Below are 21,269 nucleotides of genomic sequence, written 5' to 3'. Positions count from 1 at the left end.
GTTTACATTAATTAAAAATATACAACATTAGTTCCAAATTCGAAAATATATCAATTAAGAATTCCTAATTAAAATCAGAAACTTCATTTACATTTCTCAGCCTTACACACGATACTACAGTCATTTTAAAATTTCATTATTTAGATCTAAATCTAAAAAAATGTACTTTGTAATCTATGGAGTACCACATATACATGAAATTGACAATACAAATAATAAACAAGTACATGTAGGATCTCGCTCTGCCTCCATGCACTAACTTTTCCATTTTTCAAAGAAAAATAATGTACAGCCCAGAAGATGCAATGACGATTATTAACAACTATTCTTAAATAGTTGATACAACAACATTAACAACTACACCGATGTATCTTACAAACAAGAGGCCCATGGGCCACATCGCTCACCTGAGGAACAATGGGTATGATCAAATCAGCTTAATGAAGTCATAATACAAACAATCTGGACAATGTACAATAATACATGTAGATCCTGTAAAAATAAAATCCATTCCCCCCCCTGGATATTCTTATGTTTATAATCATTAGTCCCTTTTCTAACAGGATGATTTTATAGTCATATCACATGTTGAGTATTGCAGTCCTCAAAAAGATCCTTTACAATTGTTTATATATGGGATATAAAGCTACATCAAACTCTGAACCTTCTTGTGAGGCCGAAGAATTGTCCTGGAACCAAAGTCTTAACAATTAAAAAGAATCATCTGGCTGATTAGTTTCTGAGAAGAAGATTTTAAAAGATTTACTCTATATATTCCTTTGTAAAACTTTAACACCCCCCCCCCCCAATGTGGCCTCACCCTACCCCTAGGGATCATGAACTTCACAACTTTGAATCTACACTACCTGAGGATACTTCAACACAAGTTCCAGCTTTCCTGGCTGTTTAGTTTCTGAGAAGAAGATTTTTAAAGATCTACTCTATATATTCCTATGTACAACTTCGACCCCCCATTGTGCCTCACCCTACCCCCGGGGGTCATGAATTTCACAACTTTGAATCTACACTGCCTGAGGATGCTTCCACATAAGTTTCAGCTTTCCTGGCTGATTAGTTTCTGAGAAGAAGATTTTCAAAGATTTACTCTATATATTCCTATGTAAAACTTCGACCCCCCATTGTGGCCCCACCCTACCCCTGGGGGTCATGATTTTCACAACTTTGAATCTACACTGCCTGAGGATGCTTCCACACAAGTTTCAGCTTTCCTGGATGATTAGTTTCTGAGAAGAAGAATTTTAAAGATTTACTCTATATATTCCTATGTAAAACTTCGACCCCCATTGTGCCCCACCCTACCCCCAGGGATCATGAACTTCACAACTTTGAATCTACACTGCCTGAGGATGCTTCCACACAAGTTTCAGCTTTCCTGGATGATTAGTTTCTGAGAAGAAGAATTTTAAAGATTTACTCTATATATTCCTATGTAAAACTTCGACCCCCATTGTGCCCCACCCTACCCCCAGGGATCATGAACTTCACAACTTTGAATCTACACTGCCTGAGGATGCTTCCACACAAGTTTCAGCTTTCCTGGCTGTTTAGTTTCTGAGAAGAAGATTTTTAAAGATTTACTCTATATATTCCTATGTACAACTTTGACCCCCCATTGTGCCCCACCCTACCCCTAGGGATCATGAACTTCACAACTTTGAATCTACACTGCCTGAGGATACTTCCACACGAGTTTCAGCTTTCCTGGCTGATTAGTTTCTGAGAAGAAGATTTTAAAAGATTTACTCTATATATTCCTATGTAAAACTTCGACCCTCCATTGTGCCCCACCCTACCCCAAGGGATCATGATTTTCACAACTTTGAATCTGCACTACCTGAGGATGCTTCCACATAAGTTTCAGCTTTCCTGGCTGATTAGTTTCTGAAAAGAAGATTTTTAAAGATTTATTCTACATATTCCTATGTAAAACTTCGACCACCCCATTGTGGCCCCACCCTACCCCCGGGGGTCATGATTTTCACAACTTTGAATCTACACTACCTGAGGATACTTCCACACAAGTTTCAGCTTTCCTGGCTGATTAGTTTTTGAGAAGAGGATTTTCAAAGATTTACTCTATATATTCCTTTGTAAAACTTTAACACCCCCCCCCCAATGTGGCCTCACCCTACCCCTGGGGGTCATGATTTTCACAACTTTGAATCTACACTGCCTCAGGATGCTTCCACACAAGTTTCAGCTTTCCTGGCTGTTTAGTTTCTGAGGAGAAGATTTTTAAAGATTTACTCTATATATTCCTATGTACAACTTCGACCCCCCATTGTGCCCCACCCTACCCCAGGGATCATGATTTTCACAACTTTGAATCTTCACTGCCTCAGGATGCTTCCACACGAGTTTCAGCTTTCCTGGCTTATTAGTTTCTGAGAAGAAGATTTTCAAAAATTCACTCTATATATTCCTATGTAAAACTTCGACCCCCCATTGTGGCCCCACCTTACTCCTGGGGGTCATGAGTTTCACAACTTTGAATCTACACTACCTCAGGATGCTTCCACACAAGTTTCAGCTTTCCTGGCTGATTAGTTTCTGAGGAGAAGATTTTTAAAGATTTATTCTATATATTCCTATGTAAAACTTCGACCCCCCATTGTGGCCCCACCCTACATCCAGGGGTCATGAATTTCACAACTTTGAATCTACACTACCTGAGGATGCTTCCACACAAGTTTCAGCTTTCCTGGCTGATTAGTTTCTGAGAAGAAGATTTTTAAAGATTTACTCTATATATTCCTATGTAAAACTTCGACCCCCCATTGTGCCCCGCCCTACCCCTGGGGGTCATGAGTTTCACAACTTTGAATCTACACTACCTGAGGATGCTTCCACACGAGTTTCAGCTTTCCTTGCTGATTAGTTTCTGAGGAGAAGATTTTTAAAGATTTACTCTATATATTCCTATGTAAAACTTCGACCCCCCATTGTGGCCCCACCCTACCCCCGGGGGTCATGAATTTCACAACTTTGAATCTACACTACCTGAGGATGCTTCCACACAAGTTTCAGCTTTCCTGGCTTTCTGGTTCTTGAGAAGAAGATTTTTGAAAATTTCTCGAAATTTTTCATTAATTTCTAATTATCTCCCCTTGAAAACGAGTGTGGCCCTTAATTTTCAAAACTTTAAATCCCCTTTGCCTAAGGATGATTTGTGCCAAGTTTGGTTGAAATTGGCCCAGTAGTTCTTGAGAAGATGTTGAAAATGTGAAAAGTTTACGGACAGACGGACAGACGGACAGACAGACAGACGGACAGACGGACGACAGACAAAATGTGATCAGAATAGCTCACTTGAGCTTTCAGCTCAGGTGAGCTAAAAACACTGGCTTGCAGTTCATTGTTATGTCGCCTCTTAAACCATTTTCTCTATATCTATCATAAATAGTATAGAGATAACGAAAATTGTCTGAACCGTCAACTACATCATTGTATGGACACAAAGGATTGGATTCATGTGGACCAGCCTACTGGATTACCGCGATGTAAGTCCGGGTGTGATTACACAATGGCCTGAGCTTGTGTCATATCTGGAGATCGGTGCCTCGTTGTGAATCCTTTATATTAGCGGAAATATGTTTTGAAGCTTAGCCTTCAAAAGGGACGTGTTTGCTTAGTAAAACGGAACTTCGCTTTAAATCGGCTGTGTATTATCCCGTTGTACCTGGGACTCGTGTCAACATGGGAAATTGAAGCTTTTTATCAAGATGATACGTTCCACTCCCTAGAATGGACTCAAATTTAGCCTCGCTGTAAATGGTTGGTAAACTTGTCTACTTTTACTCAATGGACTGAACTCGTGTGTACTCGGATGATTGGAACCTCACCGTGGGCGAGGAGTTGGCTGTCAAATTACTCATCTCAGTATGGGACGACAGTCGTTTCTGTAAAAAACACTTGAAGACGGACACAAATCCTTTCCGGAAATTTTTGTTCATGAAACAGTAGGTGACAGGATGTACAAAAGATGACACATAAGCTAAGAGAAGCATCAAAGACCAAGCCAGATTGGATACACGCTCGTGGATGGATGGATAGTGGATGATCTTCCACGTACTGCAGATGTAGAGCGGTGTCCAGCAAATGAAATACTCCATCACTATGACGAACAGCATCCGGATCACTCTACGTCTGCTCGCCACGCAGTGACGTAGGTTAGAATGCCGGAGACTCACGTGATCGCCGCCATTTTTCTGATGTTGCCCCTCGCGCAGTGGAGTTGCTTGGGATCCAAGTCCTTCCTCCTTGGACAATTTATACTGTGAGGACTCTGTTAAAATGAAACAAACAACACTTCTAGTGACTCTACAACTTATATTGCAGTTTTTAAGTTCTAGTAAAAATGCATTTGTACATTAATGTTTTTAGGTCTATACGTATATTAAGTCAAAATTTAAATACTTTGACCATAGGAATATTTTTATTTAGACAAATCTTTTAATTGTCATTGATATACTAGCATTTATATTCACTCTAAATATAAAAGTTCCAGCAATAATTTGCCACTCTTGATAAATGACGCAATATGATAATCTTCCTGCCCACCGACATGCAATCTAGATCATCAGCACGCAAAGCACCACTGACATTGCATTTTACTTAATCTCACTACAAGTGTAAGCATTTATTGGCTGTTTTAATAATAAAATTGCAACTGCCAATTGTGTCCATAAAGGTGCATTTGAAAAATATCAACAGCGTATTGGATGAATGCAACACGCAATCGCACCTGCCAAAATCCGCCACCACGCTAAGACAACTACTGACGTCACAAAATGCGACCTCTTGGAGTAACACAACGGAATCGTGACGGCGCAATACTTAGTGTTAGCGCGGCGGCGTGTTGTGTGACAGTATAAATATGAAAATTTATTCCCCCAAGAAAAATCATAGTTCCCGAAGGGCTCTGCCCGAGGGAAATATGATTTTTCTGGGGGAAGAGATCTTCATATTTCCCGAACATTCATGCAATAAAAGTTTTAATATACCAAACAACAAATGACTATACAAAATACGTCGATTTTTTTTATAATTTTTAGACTTGTCGAAAGCAATAACGTCGTAAATGTTTGAATTTTTTGTAAATGTCTCTCTTTCCTTTCATAGATTCGAATCAAATATAGCAAAAAATGGGTTTTTGTGATATATAGAGAATTTAAACGATCATACATTTTTGATTTGATCATATTTGTCAACATCGTATGATCACATTGGCTTTTTCTTACATTTAACGATTAATTTCGAAATTAAACATCAAATTAATTATGCTTATATAAAAATTTTATTTAATCATTTAATATTACTATAATTACTCTATTCAAAACGCGTGTTGACGTTTAATTGTACTCATACGCTGTGATCAGATTTGACGTGTGTTAAACAAAATTGAACGTCACAGTTTAATTTCCAATGCAAACATAATTAAGGGGAATTATTTGTTACATTAAAAGTTTAAAAATTATCAATTTAAACTTAACTATAACAGTTTGAACTGTTACAGTTAAGTTTAAATTGATAAATTTTAAACTTGTAATGTAACATATTTACCGAATGTAAAAAATGCCGTTTATCTGCTGACCGATGTAGTCTTCATGCTACCAATGGTCCTTGTGTATTGATAATGCACTAACCGATATTGTTTATCTCCAACGTTTTGTGTGATAACTTTATGTGGGTGTTAATTATAATAGACTTACCCGTATTGTCCATAACTTGCTGGCTGATATCTACCCACAAACCATAGGCGATTCTGCCGTAAGCCAACGCCATGATAAACAGGGGGATCACAAACAATATGGCGCATAAGGAAACACTGTATCCTATTTCCACTTCCTGTAGATTCTTTGGCCATATCTCCCTGCAAGCATAGCGATCTGAATTTCCTATTTGAATAACTTCCTGTGATGCCGCTATAGGAATCATAAGAACAAATGCTAGTAGCCATATTCCCATGATGCACTTGTAGGAGTGGGAACGAGTCTGCCATCGGCGCGAGCGGAGTGGTTCAACAATGGCAAAGTACCTCTCCAAGGAAATCGTGACGAGGGTGAAACAGCTTACTCCTACGGATACCGCTGAAAAGAAACAATGGTATCAGGTGGGCTCGCTCCAGACCATTAGAAACAAAATCCTTACAAGCATTATTAGTTTCAAAATGCTAGACGTAGGGGCTTATCATTAAAAAAAAAAAACGACAAAAAACGCCTACACTTTATATTTCATTTACATTGGTTGTACTGTTAAAAATTCAATCTATTAACACTGTACGTCGTAAATAAATTATGATCTGGTTAGTTCTACACCGGTACGTTTATTTACCCGAAAGGACCCAAAATGTACCCAAATATGATAAAGAAAATAATTCTTAAACAACTCGTTTTTATGGCCAATCTGGTTTTTCCTTTTAATAAATCTTTAACCAAATTTTTTCTCTACACCTACTTTGCCCATAAAACGACAATTGTTTCAAAAGTTCGAGGGCCGGTATGTAACATGTATTTTTTATGTAATGCTCTCAGAATTCTTGATTTTATACTGAAAAACGACAAAGATACTCAGATATACATAGTTTAAAATACCTTGTCGAAAACCAAAGTCTACGTTCATTTCTGCACTAGATCTAAATCACAAGAGCTATTGAATGTTATTTACACTGTATAAATCTCAAACATATATACATTAATATTTCCGGCGTGGACCAATTTACAATGATTACTAAAACAAAATCAGCTATTTTCCTAATTAACTTTCTGGTATCCAATAACACCAAGTGGCTTCTGGTATCAGTAGTGACAAAGACATTATTACTCAGGATCCTCAAATACCAATATTACATGTAGCTTCACATAAGTAAAACAGACTTAAATAATGCTTCGAACATAGTGGCCATGGTATTCCTTTTCAGAAATCGTGGTGTGGTAATGAGAGTTTCCGTAAATGGATTGACGTTGAAGTGCTGTACGTAGTAACTGTTATTTAATTTCTGCTCGAGTTTTATCATAACACGAAGTGAAAAAAAATACATCAAAATGTTCAAATTTCTATAAAGTGCCTTCCCTGATTTTTTTTTTTCAACTTGGAAACACTGTTCACAATACATGTATATTCAGACTGCACATGTACGATACGTTTTGTGGCATAAAATTAGCATGGAAAGACTTTTGAAGAAACCCTTTTAATAAGATGTAATAGGTTTGGCTTTTAATCAGATCCAATAAGTATTCATATTAAATATGAGATAATGTTAATGTAAAAATTAAAGCAAAATGCCAATGTAACATATATGCATGCATAATTCTCTCTCTCTCTCTCTCTCTCTCTCTCTCTCTCTCTCTCTCTCTCTCTCTCTCTCTCTCTCTTTCTCTCTCTCTTCAGTACATGTGTAGATTTTGATGTACTCCATTAAACATTCACTGCCAATAACCCAGGGTTTATCCTTTACGCATACATTACACTTGCAGACCACAAATTAACCTATTCGCTCTCTAACGAACACTATCCTAATGTGTAATTATGTAATTAGAGATTGCGGTTAAAATTGGGGACACGTTTATGTATGTTTAAGTAGCTGTTGGCCGTGTGAAGGGTGCTGCAAAACTCCTCATTCATTTGTAATTATGTGAAGCTTATTGTTGGTTTAATGTTGCTAATATTGCTATACCTTCATCCAAAAGCAATAACAAGTCATTTGTAAGTTTTTTTTTTCAATCTTTGATATAGCGCTGGTATATTAGTGCATATTATTATTATACTTGAAAACTGAATAGAGTTGAGGGATTTGTGTGTTTGTTTTTGGTATTAAAAGGACGTGATTGGGATTTTCCATTAGAATATCTGGAATGGCAGCTACTGACCACATCAAAGATAAGTTAAAAGCAAGACTAATGGAAGAAGGAACCTATTCCAAGGGACGAGCTCTCAGGAATCTTATTTTCCTGATTTGATTTTCGCTGAACGATTTTTTTTTCCAGTTTTCTTGAAAAATTTAGTTAAGAAATATTACCCCTCTCCTTTTTGTTTCTTGAAAGGTACACAAAAACATGAAAAGTCTGACATGTTTGCTGCATAAATCAGAGATCTTAAACTTTCACTTGCTTCTCTGCAAATAGTGATCATATTTTCTATTCAGATCATTAAAAAGCTTGTAAAAATCGTCGATAGTGATTATCTTTATTGGCCGTTTGGGTCTAATGCTAATGTTAGCCGCAATAACGACGTTAACGCGGGATCTATCTCCACAGCCTTCCCAGAGAAACGATTAGAAAACGTCTGCAAGAATTAAACCCTCTTCGACATGATTTTCACATTTATTTCAATGAGCCTTCGGTTTTTGGAGCTTAAAACATTCGTTTACACTACAAACGTCACTAAAAGTGAAATAAGGAGAGATTTTTATCAGCTTCTTTAATTAGTTTGCAACGTAAAACCCCGCTCACCCCGTGAGATGGCCGACAGATTGCCTTCAGCAGATCCTTACGTTGTGATTTATATGATGAATCTGAGTGATAACATTGCTGATATCTGAGATCAGAGATACCGATCTTTTAATATATTGACGTACAGACGTTGTTGGTAGCTTTATGTACTGGGGAAAAGTCGTGAACTTAGATGGCTTAAGGCGAGATTTGATGCTGAATAGATAATAAGGGACCGATTGTCGCTGGAAATGAATGACAAAAATCTTTTAAGGTTTACAGAAGGAAACAAGATCTTATTTATGAATCAATAATTTTATAATTACATTGGAATTATTAGAACCCGTGGTGGCTCAATTTTTGCATTATTCGAGGGTAGCCCGCACCAACAAATTTATATCCTAACTGAAAATATGTTCTGAGTTAGTTTTCTGATTAAAACTGAAAACCGACGCATCCACGAAATAACATTCCCACAAATAAAAAAAACAAGAACAATCCACGAAAATTAGCCCTAAGAAATTAAATGATTCTACAGGGAAAAATTATTTTTTGTAGTTTTCATAATTTTGTAATTTGTTAGTGTTAGTTGATAAAACTTGCTTATGACATTTCGACTGTGTAAAAGTATAACGATCTTAAAAGTAGCTGCATTGACAACACTGGTTTATATGTACATTCAATCAGAAGAGTCTAGTTTCATCTGCTCATTTCGATTTCAAACCGGTAGTTTACATACTGCACCACCAAAGTGAACTTTGGAATTTGATCGAATTTACTTTAGCTACCTGTAAATGATTTGGAGCGAATTAAGCCTTATTTAATATTTCTCTGAGCGTTTACTAGAGTACAATTTGTCTATGACATTCTTGCCTAATAAGGGTGTTATCACTTCTAAATTCTCTCACTCGAAGGTGTTTCCCATTCACAAACATGTCACCCACGCAGTCAAACGGTGCCCTGACCAGGATTCAATTTGGTGAGGATAAAAATCACTTTTACACGTACGCTATATTGCGTTTTCAAGCTCATTCTTATGAATTATTAAAGATTTTGTCGCTGGGTTGTCAGCCTCCAGGACGGAGAGACCAGTCACCGGTCTCCCCCTGGGACCCGCTTACATTAACAGAATTACAAATACCTCCAGCAGTGGGAGCCTGACGAGAAATGAAGTGTTTGTTTACAGAAAAAAAACCCGGCGTTTTCAATGTGCATAGAAGGATTCCGTTGTTGCAATTGGGAGGCATTGTTTTCTACTGTTTATTTGCCAACATCCTCAGAACTTATAAGCTTGGGTCCATGTTTATACTACACGTTTTGGATCATTTTGAAAACTGCATGTAATGTTAAATATTTCATGTAGATACCCTGAAATTATGCCAAGTTTTCTTCCCTTCCGTTAAACCATACAATAACGAAATCCATTTTACAAAAAAACAAGACTTATTATGCAAGACATATTCAAGTTCCTTCAAGAGGAGAGACGAAATATGCTACAAATGTATTCAAAAGGTAATCGACTGGATCACTTGCTTTTTCTTTTCAACACAGATAAGCTCTAAAAGTAATTGCCATAATTTTATATTTCAGCAAAAGCGCACTTTATACATCATCATGTATGATAATAACTGCTCCAGTAGTCTAAATAGTTTCCCCAAACACAAACATATGACAAACAGAGGATTATCATCGTCGTTAACGAAGAGTTTCCGATCCTCACCGCTTGTAAGAAGTGGTGCGGATCAGAAACCCTTGGCCAGGAAGATGGAGGTTTATGAACATGAACGTTTATGTCGCTAAAGTGGTAAAAAAACAGCGTTACGATAAAAAAAAATTGATGAAAAGAAAAAAAAATAAAAAGTTGTCGACAAATTCACAGAAATTTCCAAAAAGTTCCAACTAGAATACAATGTAGCACGTTCCGCGGCAAGTCGTGTTTAGAAGAGATTGAACACTGATGTAGACGTGTATTTGAATGCAATGGTCCGGGTGCGCGCTTTGAAGTCTTCATTATCATTGGGAGGTTTTCTCCAAATAGAAAAAAGCCCTATCAATCAAAGTGACGGGGTGGACAAGCATGTCCACATTCTGTCTCCATGTTCATCGATATTCGTCAGAACGACACAAAAAACAAAACAAACAAAATGAAATGGGGGAAAACACAAACCTCCTTATCATTTCCATTTACGACAAAAGCGTTAATGACAATGTTTTTTATGACTTTTTAATTAATTCGGTGCCATACATGTACTTTTTTAGGTAAGAAAAAAAAGATGTGTTAATCTTTTATTTGAAACTAGACTTTGACTCGTGCCTGTACAGGTTAACATTGCATATGATATCGGATATTTACAAAATAGATTTAGATTTATCTCCCGTATTTTCTTTGAGGAACAGTATAAAAAGCAAATTCTCAATGAAAATTTACACGTATTTGTATTATCATTTCTGAGTTTATCCATACAGATGTGATATTGTGGCAGTGGCGGATCCAGCGCCGGCGCGCCGGGCGCGCGCCCCCCCCCCCCCGTTTGATTTTTTTTTTTTTTTTTTTTTTTGTGGATGATTTTTTTCTGATCATTGGATCATGCTTTACTTTAATATTAAATTCAATTTGTAAAATGAAAAATACAAAGATTTATAATTTGTAGGCATATTCATGTAGAAGTGTTATTTCATTCGATATAGTTTAGTAATTAAAAAAAAAATAGGAACGGCTCAACTTGTGTACGAGTGGACTTCTTGTGTAAGACTCGGTTTATGTAGTACATAATATTAACAGAATAATTAATCTTCTATTACTTATTCCTGTGTCGAGTGCTACTGTTGAACGAGGAAACTCAGCAATAAAACGTATTAAATCGTCCCAGAGAAGTACTATGGGACAGGACCGGTTAAACGCCCTTACTCTTCTCCAAATTCACAGAGATATTCCCCTAGACTACAAGAAAATTGTCGACATCTTCATTAACAAAAACCCAAGAAGAATGGTGTCTTACAATCCATTTAAATAAAACAGCTATAATTGTGTACGATATTTTGAAGTATTTCTTGTATTTATTTATTTTAATTATTTACGACCGACAAACTCATTGGTGCAAATTTTCTCCTGGACAATTATGACAAATAACAATATTATTGAGTAAAATTGCAAAACCCTACAAAATGAACAAAATTTAGTTAAAAGTCTTATCCCAGATACAATGAAATAAATACTTCTTATTTGTAAGAGCTCAATTGAAACTTTCTGCAGCTTTTGTTACTTCAAAATTAAATGTCACATAACATTTTGGTTACATATCTAGTGACTAAAATGACGGGAAAATAAGTAAAAATTGGCCCTCCAGACAACATGATTTTGCCTTTCAAAATATCTAGATTTCAGACCCCCTGCCTTTAACTGCGCCCCCCCCCCCCCCCCCCCGTTTTCAAATTCCTGGATCCGCCACTGTTGTGGAAACGTAAACTAAAGAGCTTCCCGTGATTTAGCGTGAATGTAATGCATATGCACAAGATTGTTAAATCCAAAAAATTCACATGATTTCCGGAGTTTTTAAAGGAATTTTTGATGATTATTAATTAGCGAAGCTTGATTGAGAAATAATAAAAACAAATTGGTAATCTTAAATTACCAATGATGTTTAAAATATATAAAACAAAAGACAGTACTCTTCCGATTTTTCGGTATTAAAGCCCAAAAATTCGAGTCTATTATTTTAATATAGTAGTATAGATGTAAATCCGTGTCTTTAAAAATGTTATTTGTATTCCTTTCATTTAGCCAGTGAATTTGTTCTTATCAGTAGGCATAAAGACCCAGGATTTCAAATAACATATACCGATTACATATACCGATATAGCTGTATTTTTAGCGGCTGCCAGGAAATGGAGACCGTAATTGGTTTCATTAAACTCGGCAAATCGGTGTAGATATCCGGAATTCTTTGTTGCTAGCGATATCTTTCTACACTTATATCCCTAAGGCATAAAAACCAAATTAGAGTTGTTAGGTTTCTTAATTGGACTTTCATATTTTTTCATAATCAAATTTACAAGGATTTACATAAAATTGCTATTTTTCTTCTCTTTTTCTCTCCATAAATCCGGTTTGGGAGATTTGAATTCTGTATTCAAAAGAAGCAAACAAGAAAGCTCAGGAATATAAACAAAACAACAAAATCATAACAAAAATAAAACCCCAATAAAACTGGTCAATGTTAACGGAAATTTATTAATTGAGTTCATCTTACCGGTATATAAAACCAATAGAAGAAGAGGTTGTATCGATATTTTCTTAAAGCTAGTACTATATGACAAAATTAGCATCCAGGAATCATAAACTAATACATTCACATATCTTTTTTTTTAATTCGTATACCACTCGCTTAATGTGAATTACAAATTCCCATTTTTCTAAGAATAAATTGTCTATCATTTTCTGCTAATAAAAATACTAGTACTACATGTACATTATTGCTCATATATATCCTTTTTTTAAGTTTTCATGAGGTTTTTTGTGTTTTGGCAATTTTAAAAAACCATTATGACGTTCTAAAAAATATGGGCACGTTTTTTGTACATCAAAAATACATTAAAAGCAAACTAGTAATTACAAGCTTTAGTACAGTGACCTTTCTCCTCAAAATTGTACTCGGGTATAACGCGGCCATTTTCCCGCTTATATACAAAATCATATTAAATACATGGAAGTGAATGTAATATCAAATAAAGCTTGAAACGAATTTTTAGAGCAAAATACAGAATTACAGAGTTGTAGTTGAATATACGAAATCAATAGCAAATTATTTTTAATAAATGCAAAAAGATAACCATTAATTTCCAAACAAAATATTGAACCTCAATGTTAGTAATTAAATGACATCATTGATCTATTTTGTGACATCTTAAGGGACCATAAGGCTTTGCTTTTTAGGAGGCCTCAAGCGATTATCATCCATCAGAGTACACACAAAAAAATCAATGGAGTTTACTGTGTGCTTTTCCACCGCTAGTCTGGGTCACGTGATGCCTACTTTCTTAGGACGAAATCTTAATTTTGCCTTCGACAACCAATTTCTCGCAAATAAAGTCAAACTGCCAAAAACACGAGTAATTACTAGATTAAGCAAAAATTAAGAAGGAAGAAACGATGTGGATGAGACCATATGCATGTGGTTAACCCCTGGCGGGGATAACTGACGTACAGCTTGACGCGAAAATCACAGAGGAAGTGACGTTAACGCGTATGACTGTCAATAAGAGACGGAATACGGTAATAATTACAGAATATTCCACCTTTATTGATAGGGTTAATCAGGCCTCTAGTTGTCAAATTCGGATTGCTATAAATTCCAAAGGCTTTAGTAATTCCTAATAAAGAATTTTTAAACCAATTTTTTTAATAGATATTCAAATAACATTTTATATTTTTATCATTTTATGGAATTAGGCTTAAACAAAACTAGACTTTTTGGCAAAACATGAATAAACACTAAATGTTTCTGATTTTGTTTTTCTCTAAATAAATTCTCGCCGCACTACGATATCAAAAGATGTATTTTAATCTGTGAGACAGATTTTCTGTTAGTTTAATCTCATTGATTCCGTCAGATAATGTAAGACATGCAATGCGAAAAAATGAAGGAACAAATGCTCAAAGCACCAATAGACAGCGTTTATCTCATTTGATCATCGGCCTCTTTCAATTTTAATGTTAGAAGAATAGGTCAAAAGAAGTAGTTTTAGACAAAAAATGAGTGTGTTATTAGTATCTAAAGTTTGTTGTTGTTAAATTGAATTTGAAAATAAATAAAGTTTAAAAAATGATTGAGGAAAATCGAACTGGAATATTTGAATTATTGTTAATTAGTTCCTTTTGTTTATTTCTGTTTAGCTACATTGTAATTATTAGATTGTATTTCGACTTCAAGGAAGTTATTTTAATATATTTTTTTTCACAAATACGAAAATTACCATCACAATGTAAAAGTTCGAGAGGTATTTCTTTAATTTGTCAAATAAATATTCAAAGGCTAATAACTCAGAAAGAAGTTTAATGGCCTAGATTTTGAAATTGAAAAATAATACCAAACTCAAAAGATGGTTTTTCATTATTAATAGTTGATATAATTTTTTTTCTTTTTATTTTGCATTCAGAATAACATCATCCTTCCAAATACGACAATGAATATCTCATTCGCGCCTTTTTTTTCTAATTATTCTACGAGAATAAAGACTTCACTATTTATACCCAACATGTTCTGAAGTTAAAACATCTCAGGGGAGATGAACATCTAGAAATTCGATTTTTCTCTCGATTCATTATTTTTTTAATGATTAGAAAGTGAAAAACAAGTACTTTTTAAGGAATGATCGGCAAGTGATAATCATATCATCGGCCATTTCTTTTAATGTAATCCAGAACTACATTACGGTACATGCAATAAACAATATATCCCATCGTTCTGTCTATTTCCAAAATAGCAAGGCATTAATAAACTTAACCCTTAGTAGGCGATTTGTACTTCCGGTTAATAATATTACTCATGTAAAGAAAAACATTTATTTATTCTTAACATCATGTAAGTGTGTAGATGTTTACTATCAAGGCAACCGCATAAGAATATTACTTTCATGTAATAAAAGATTTACTCGAAGCTGTCACTGCATTGTTAATAAATTAGTGCAGAGCGCAATGCGTGCGCAAATAGTAAAATTTGCCGGATGCTGAACACAACTGTGATTGGCCGAAGCCGATCACAACAAAAGGAAAATAGTATGCTCTACTCAGGTGTGGAGTGAGTCTCAGATTAATTAGCATCTATTGGTTATGATGTTTCCAGGTAGTTCTAGATGTAGTCACGTGTTTTGCTACCTGTAAAATAACAATTTATTTTTCTAGTTTAATTAGTCTAGATTAATTAGCATGTATTGGCTATTATGTTCCCAGGTAATTCTAGATGTAGTCACGTGTTTTGCTACCTGTAAAATTACACTTTATTTTTCTAGTTCAGATTGCTTTTGGGGTTTTTTATATATCTGTATTCTCACTATTATGTTATAACTTTGATTGTACTTTATTATATTCGAATAGACCGGTGCATTTTCGGCTGACGTGCAGTTTTAACAATTCCAGAACACTTCCTTGTTAACTTAAACTTGACATTCAGAAATTCAAGATTTTTATTGATTTCACATTTATGTTATTTCTTAAAGATTGGTCAATTCATCATTTTTCCTTGCGCTTGTCAAAAATTAATGGATTTCAAATCTTTACTGTCAAAAAACCGCTTAGTTTATTGTTCTCTAAATCTGAAAGGGTAAAGCTAACATAAGGAGGCATTAGTGAAGTGTGCAGGTTAAACGTATTAGTTTGTTTGGAAGATTTTGCCGGAAAATTAAAGATTTAGTTAAGCAGACTTCAAAAGACTTGCTGCAAATGACATGAATAATGAATTGGTATCTATGCTAATCCATTTCTGAGAAGGAGATTATCTGACAATGCTTTGCGAATGCAGCAGCATTAGAGATGACACTCATGTAATTAAAATATCAATATAAGAGAGAGAGAGAGAGAGAGAGAGAGAGAGAGAGAGAGAGATCAGGGATTTTCCTTTAAGTCTATATAAAGTTTACAGAGTTACAAGAAATATTATTTTGTTGTAAGTCATGTATTATGTTGAGACCATTTATACAATAGCTGAAACAAAGTACCTTTATATTTATGATATCGTAAACAAAGGATTCTGTGCAGATACTTGGCGTCGTGCTGCATTAATTTAAAATGTTTGCACCGCTTTGCAGCGTGTCACAGGCGGTTTTTAATTAAACCATTGTAATCAGCGTGTATTTCGTTCAGTAGACAACAGTTTCCACTTTCTTAGCCGGAATTTTAGAACAAGTCCCTACGCTCGCTTTTTGTACGCATTAAAATTAAATGGAAAGATGAACTGTATATGTGTGTCCTACTTATCCTCCCTATACAAAGGCTCCCCTCATTACTAGGAACAGAAGAGCGGGATCTCTTACACTGCCATTATTGACAGTGCTCTGACGTGTTCGATTGTCTTAACCGCAATCACTTTTGTAACAGGATCACTCGCCAAAAGATGATACATCTAGTTTGAAAATAACACGCTCTGGTTATTCATCCGTTGTTTTGTTTTTCCTTTTTATAATAACACAACATTCGAGAATTTCCTAAGTGGACAAAGTTGACACTTGATAATGATAGGATTGCAGCGACACCTTTCTTCGCTGAATTTCTGCTTGTCATCCTCAATAAGTCCTATTGGTACACGTCAGTTGAAGATTGGTCTATGTATTGTAAATACACAGCAATACGAAACAACCACTGATTAACACCAACCATACGGCACGGACGTTGACCATGGTGCTAGTTTACCCGCTCCTTGTCATTTCGCTGCATTTAATGAATTTTTGAACACCACGGCTCGTAAAGAGCTGACTGATATCATCAATTCTATCATTGCTTTATGTCCTAAGGCATGATAATTGGAAGGAACTGCACAATTTTCGAAACGTTATTGATTGTTGCAAATGTCAAAATATTCAAATAGACTTCGGTTTCCCAGCAATGAAAAAACTACATCGTTTGCTGGAGTGGCGAAAATTGTCACAATTGTTGGAATTGTCTCCACTATTTGTTTCCAAATACAACAGACTCCATTTATTTTTGTGTAGGTTTTGTATTGGTTAATGAAAAGATGTTGCCATGCTACTAAAAAGTGCAGCTAGAGAAGACTTATTAAGTTATCCTAAGAATTGTGTAAATTTTATCAGGAAGAAGAATTCGAAGGTTTGGCATATTAACATCGAAATCTTTTGAATTTTAGTTGCAACTTAGAGACGTTACACCAATATTTAGATAAAGTTATCTTGCATGCAAACATTCCATCTGCATATATGACACAAACAACTTGCATAAAGGGATTAGGTAAATGAAAAAAAAATGTTGCAGTGAATGTTTTAAAGAATCTATAACCGTAATGCAATGAAACATTTTTATGCAGTTCCGTAAACTCCAAAGAACTGCATATTCGTGCACAAGCTCGCCAAACAACATGATCTATAAGAAAACTCGATGTAAGAGAATTATGATGGATATCATTTTACAAAAAAAACTTCACATTCCGAACGAATTTTGTGTGAAAATCTCAAACCGAGTCATATAAATTCTTGATTTAATTGGGCTGTAATAAATACCATCCAGAACTTGCGTCTTGAACTGATCATCTTGCACAACGGTTTGTGGGGTTATTAACACTTAAATAAATCTGTCTTGCTTTGATTCGCCCTGTCGATGTGTTATTTATCTGCACTGTCCGTAATAAAGATAAAATCAAACGTCAATCAGGTTAAATCAAATAGAAGCACATTCAAATAATTATATACATCAGCGCGTAGCAAGAAACGGGCACCTGCAACTAATGACGGTCAAATACATCAAACACAAATTGAATGGGTGTTGATACTAATGGCAATAACGTGTATCATCCCAAATCAGAAGGGCGCGTGGAATGACGGGATAACAATCATTTCCGGTGCCATTCTAGTTCAAATTGTCGCCATCATTGGACAATGTGCTTCAATAAACGGCGAATGTTAGATGGCTCACAGTTTATTGTTGCACAACTAGGTTGGAAGATGCATGGGCTGTGTTTAGGAAATGGGAAAAACGTTTTACTATTGTTGAAAAACGTTTCATTTACATGCCACTAACAAGATAATTAATGGCTAACTGTAAAGACAAATATTCCAAAGAAATAAATTCATTGAGTATTTGATGAATACGACAAAACATAAAAAGAATAAAACGAAGTCATTTCTCTGTACATTACCCGGTGTCTAGATGGTATGGGAATTTTTCGATAAACATATAATGTTAATTCATATGAAAAATCAAAAATATTTGTTTACATTTCTAAAATAGCAAGCCATAAAGCGGACGGAAAAATCCCCGGATTATCAAACGAAATAATAAATAGAAGTATCTCAAGGTGCATCATTAACATTGTACATAGCAACCTGATAGGTTGTAGAATTTTTATACGTTAAGGGATTTCAAGAATATTTGATCTTAATTGACTTAATCCTCTTCTATATTTTTTAAATTTATAAGTAAGCTTTATGGTATGAAAACTGGAATTAAAAAACTCTTGCAAATGTATTCGAATTAGAGAAAAAAAATGCATAAACCAAGTTCTTGATTTGCATTTTTTTCTGATCTATTGAAGACTATGCTTACCTTGAAAATATCGAATGGTGACACACATGAATTCTCCAAAAATGAAATTTCTCATGAGTTGTGGGATGATGGTGAAGGGCATACAGAGGACGGCCAGCAGGAGGTCGCTGACGCTCAGGTTCAGCAGGAACACGTTGGTCACAGTCCGCATCCTCTGGTTCTGGACCAGAGTCAAAATCACCAACCCGTTCCCTACTACACTAAGTATAAAGATGATGGAATACAGAGTAATCCGTATGTACCCGTCCTGGTCAAATCCAGGGTGTCTGCCCATGGTTCTATTGTAGCGAGGGAATAAACTATCATTGAGGACGTTATCCAGTGTCGCAAAGGACAGGTTCTCGGACGCCATTGTACTGGAAGTCAAATCAAATGAAATACTGGAAGCCAAACAAACGAATCAAGGTTGAATTCAATTAGCAATGTAATTGAATGGTCCTGCGCTTCTGTGATAGCCCGTCTCTATTTGCCAGTTAAGGAGTTTGATCCTGTCCTCCACTAGCAGGTCTTTAAAACCAATATCATCTTAAAGCTTTTCATTTCCAATACGGTGAACCCAGTTTTCACTGCTGTTATATATGCATTGTACGTTAGTGACGTCACAAGGAGAGAGAGAGAGGCGGTAGAAAATTTCTCTTCTGGATCAAACTATTTTCTTTCCTTTTTTTTTAAAATGACTTAAGCCGTTGAATGTTCCTGCTGGCTAACATCCCTAGTGTGTGATACAGCTCGTGCAGCCAGCCGGCGAAGAAACATGACAGAAGTAACCCCCTCCAGCTTCTTTAGTGACATTTTCCATCATTTCCTCGATTCAGCTGTCGCTAATAATCATTCCCATGTCCAGTATGGAGAGTGCATATAGAAATGCTGTTGCTATTTATGTACTTGGAGGTTAGATAATAAAATACTAATTGTGATGAATTCTATGTAAATATCGGCGAAAGTGCACCTACTGTTTTAATTTTTAAAATAGAAACGACCTTTTTTGTCCACGCGATCATTACGGAGAAGATTTGATGTAGGACAAACAGACAACACTCGGATAGCGATTAATAAATCGTAATGAATTGCTTCATCCCGCCAGAGTTTAACTTCAGCGCTCATTTGGTAACAAGATCGTTGATTAGATTTACTATTTTTACCGTTATCTTGTCTGTCTGCTTTATTTAATTTCTTTTGACTTGACTTTTACTTCTTGTTATGTATTCCAAGGAGAGGTATTAGGTACGAATTTCTGTGATTAGATTGATGTTTGAAGTCGTATGTCCGGGCTCTGAGGCGACGGTGTTTTATATGTTGTATCTGATTACATGTACATTTGGAGCGTGTTTTTGTTCCTGTACACTGTAACCTAATCGTTCTCTGTTTCAACTGTTAGGTATGAACATTGTAACCATTGTACATTGTTACTTGTTGTTACATGTACCAACATACACTGAAACTTGTGAGAATGGTAAGTTATTCATTTTTTAATCAATGTATTCTGTGCACATATACATTACTACTAAGTGCATTGTAATCAACATATTAATAAACCGTAGCTAACATATACTATATTCTAATTTATGTTGTGTAACTACTTAATGTTACCTGTATATTATATCTACTTACAACGTACATTATCACATCTGTACATTATAACTCACGTATACTGTAATTTTTGAAAATTATAACTTGCGTTCCTTGTACCTTACAACCACTGTAAACTATTCACATCGTCAATTACATACGGTGTCACATACCTTAACATTTACCTTACAATCACTGTAAACTATTGACATCGTCACTTGCATACGTTGTCATATACCTTAACATGCACCCTACAACCACTGTAAACTATTCACATCGTCACTTACATCCATTGTCATATACCTTAACATGTACATTACAACCACTGTTAACTATTCATATCGTCACTTACATACATTGTCACATACCTTAACATGTACATTACAACCACTGTAAGCTATTTACATCGTCACTTACATTGTCACATACCTTAACATTTACCTTACAACCACTGTAAGCTATTTACATCGTTACATACATTGTCATATACCTTAACATGTACCTTACAACCACTGTAAACTATTCACATCGTCACTTACATCCATTGTCATATACCTTAACAAGTACATTACAACCACTGTAAACTATTCATATCGTCACTTACATACATTGTCGCATACCTTAACATGTACATTACAACCACTGTAAGCTATTTACATCGTCACTTACATTGTCACATACCTTAACATGTACCTTACAACCACTGTAAACTATTTACATCGTCCCATATATTCGTTGTCATATACCTTAACATGTACCAAACAACCACTGTAAACTATTTACATCGTCCCTTATATACGTTGTCATATACCTTAACATGTACCAAACAACCACTGTAAACTATTTACATCGTCCCTTATATACGTTGTCATATACCTTAACATGTACCAAACAACCACTGTAAACTATTTACATCGTCACTTACATCCATTGTCATATACCTTAACATGCACCCTACAACCTCTGTAAACTATTCATATCGT

At 35.4% G+C, this 21,269-nt stretch overlaps 1 protein-coding gene across 1 annotated transcript; it reads right to left on the bottom strand.

Moving 5' to 3' along the window:
- Positions 1 to 3,360: 3,360 nt before the first annotated feature.
- On the bottom strand, positions 3,361 to 19,497 carry LOC128155498 (cholecystokinin receptor-like). Its single transcript, XM_052817232.1, has 3 exons — positions 18,718 to 19,497; positions 5,733 to 6,110; positions 3,361 to 4,306 (listed from the first exon to the last, which is right to left on the bottom strand). Exons 1-3 carry the CDS (start codon positions 19,067 to 19,069, stop codon positions 3,816 to 3,818), a joined length of 1,221 nt encoding a protein of 406 aa, XP_052673192.1. The 5' UTR covers positions 19,070 to 19,497; the 3' UTR covers positions 3,361 to 3,815.
- Positions 19,498 to 21,269: the final 1,772 nt, after the last annotated feature.

The sequence above is a fragment of the Crassostrea angulata genome, chromosome 7, assembly GCF_025612915.1.
Source record: "Crassostrea angulata isolate pt1a10 chromosome 7, ASM2561291v2, whole genome shotgun sequence".
Taxonomy (NCBI): domain Eukaryota; kingdom Metazoa; phylum Mollusca; class Bivalvia; order Ostreida; family Ostreidae; genus Magallana; species Magallana angulata.
This window is presented reverse-complemented; position numbering and strand designations above follow the sequence as displayed.

Bases quoted from the DNA above. Each gene is read 5' to 3' on its own strand.
- LOC128155498 (XM_052817232.1), bottom strand. From the start codon at position 19,069: ATGGCGTCCGAGAACCTGTCCTTTGCGACACTGGATAACGTCCTCAAT. The intron at 6,111-18,717 runs GTAAGCATAGTC...GTTTCTTTTCAG, and splicing joins CACCATTCGATATTTTCAAG to CGGTATCCGTAGGAGTAAGC. The intron at 4,307-5,732 runs GTAAGTCTATTA...TCATTTTAACAG, and splicing joins GCAAGTTATGGACAATACGG to AGTCCTCACAGTATAAATTG.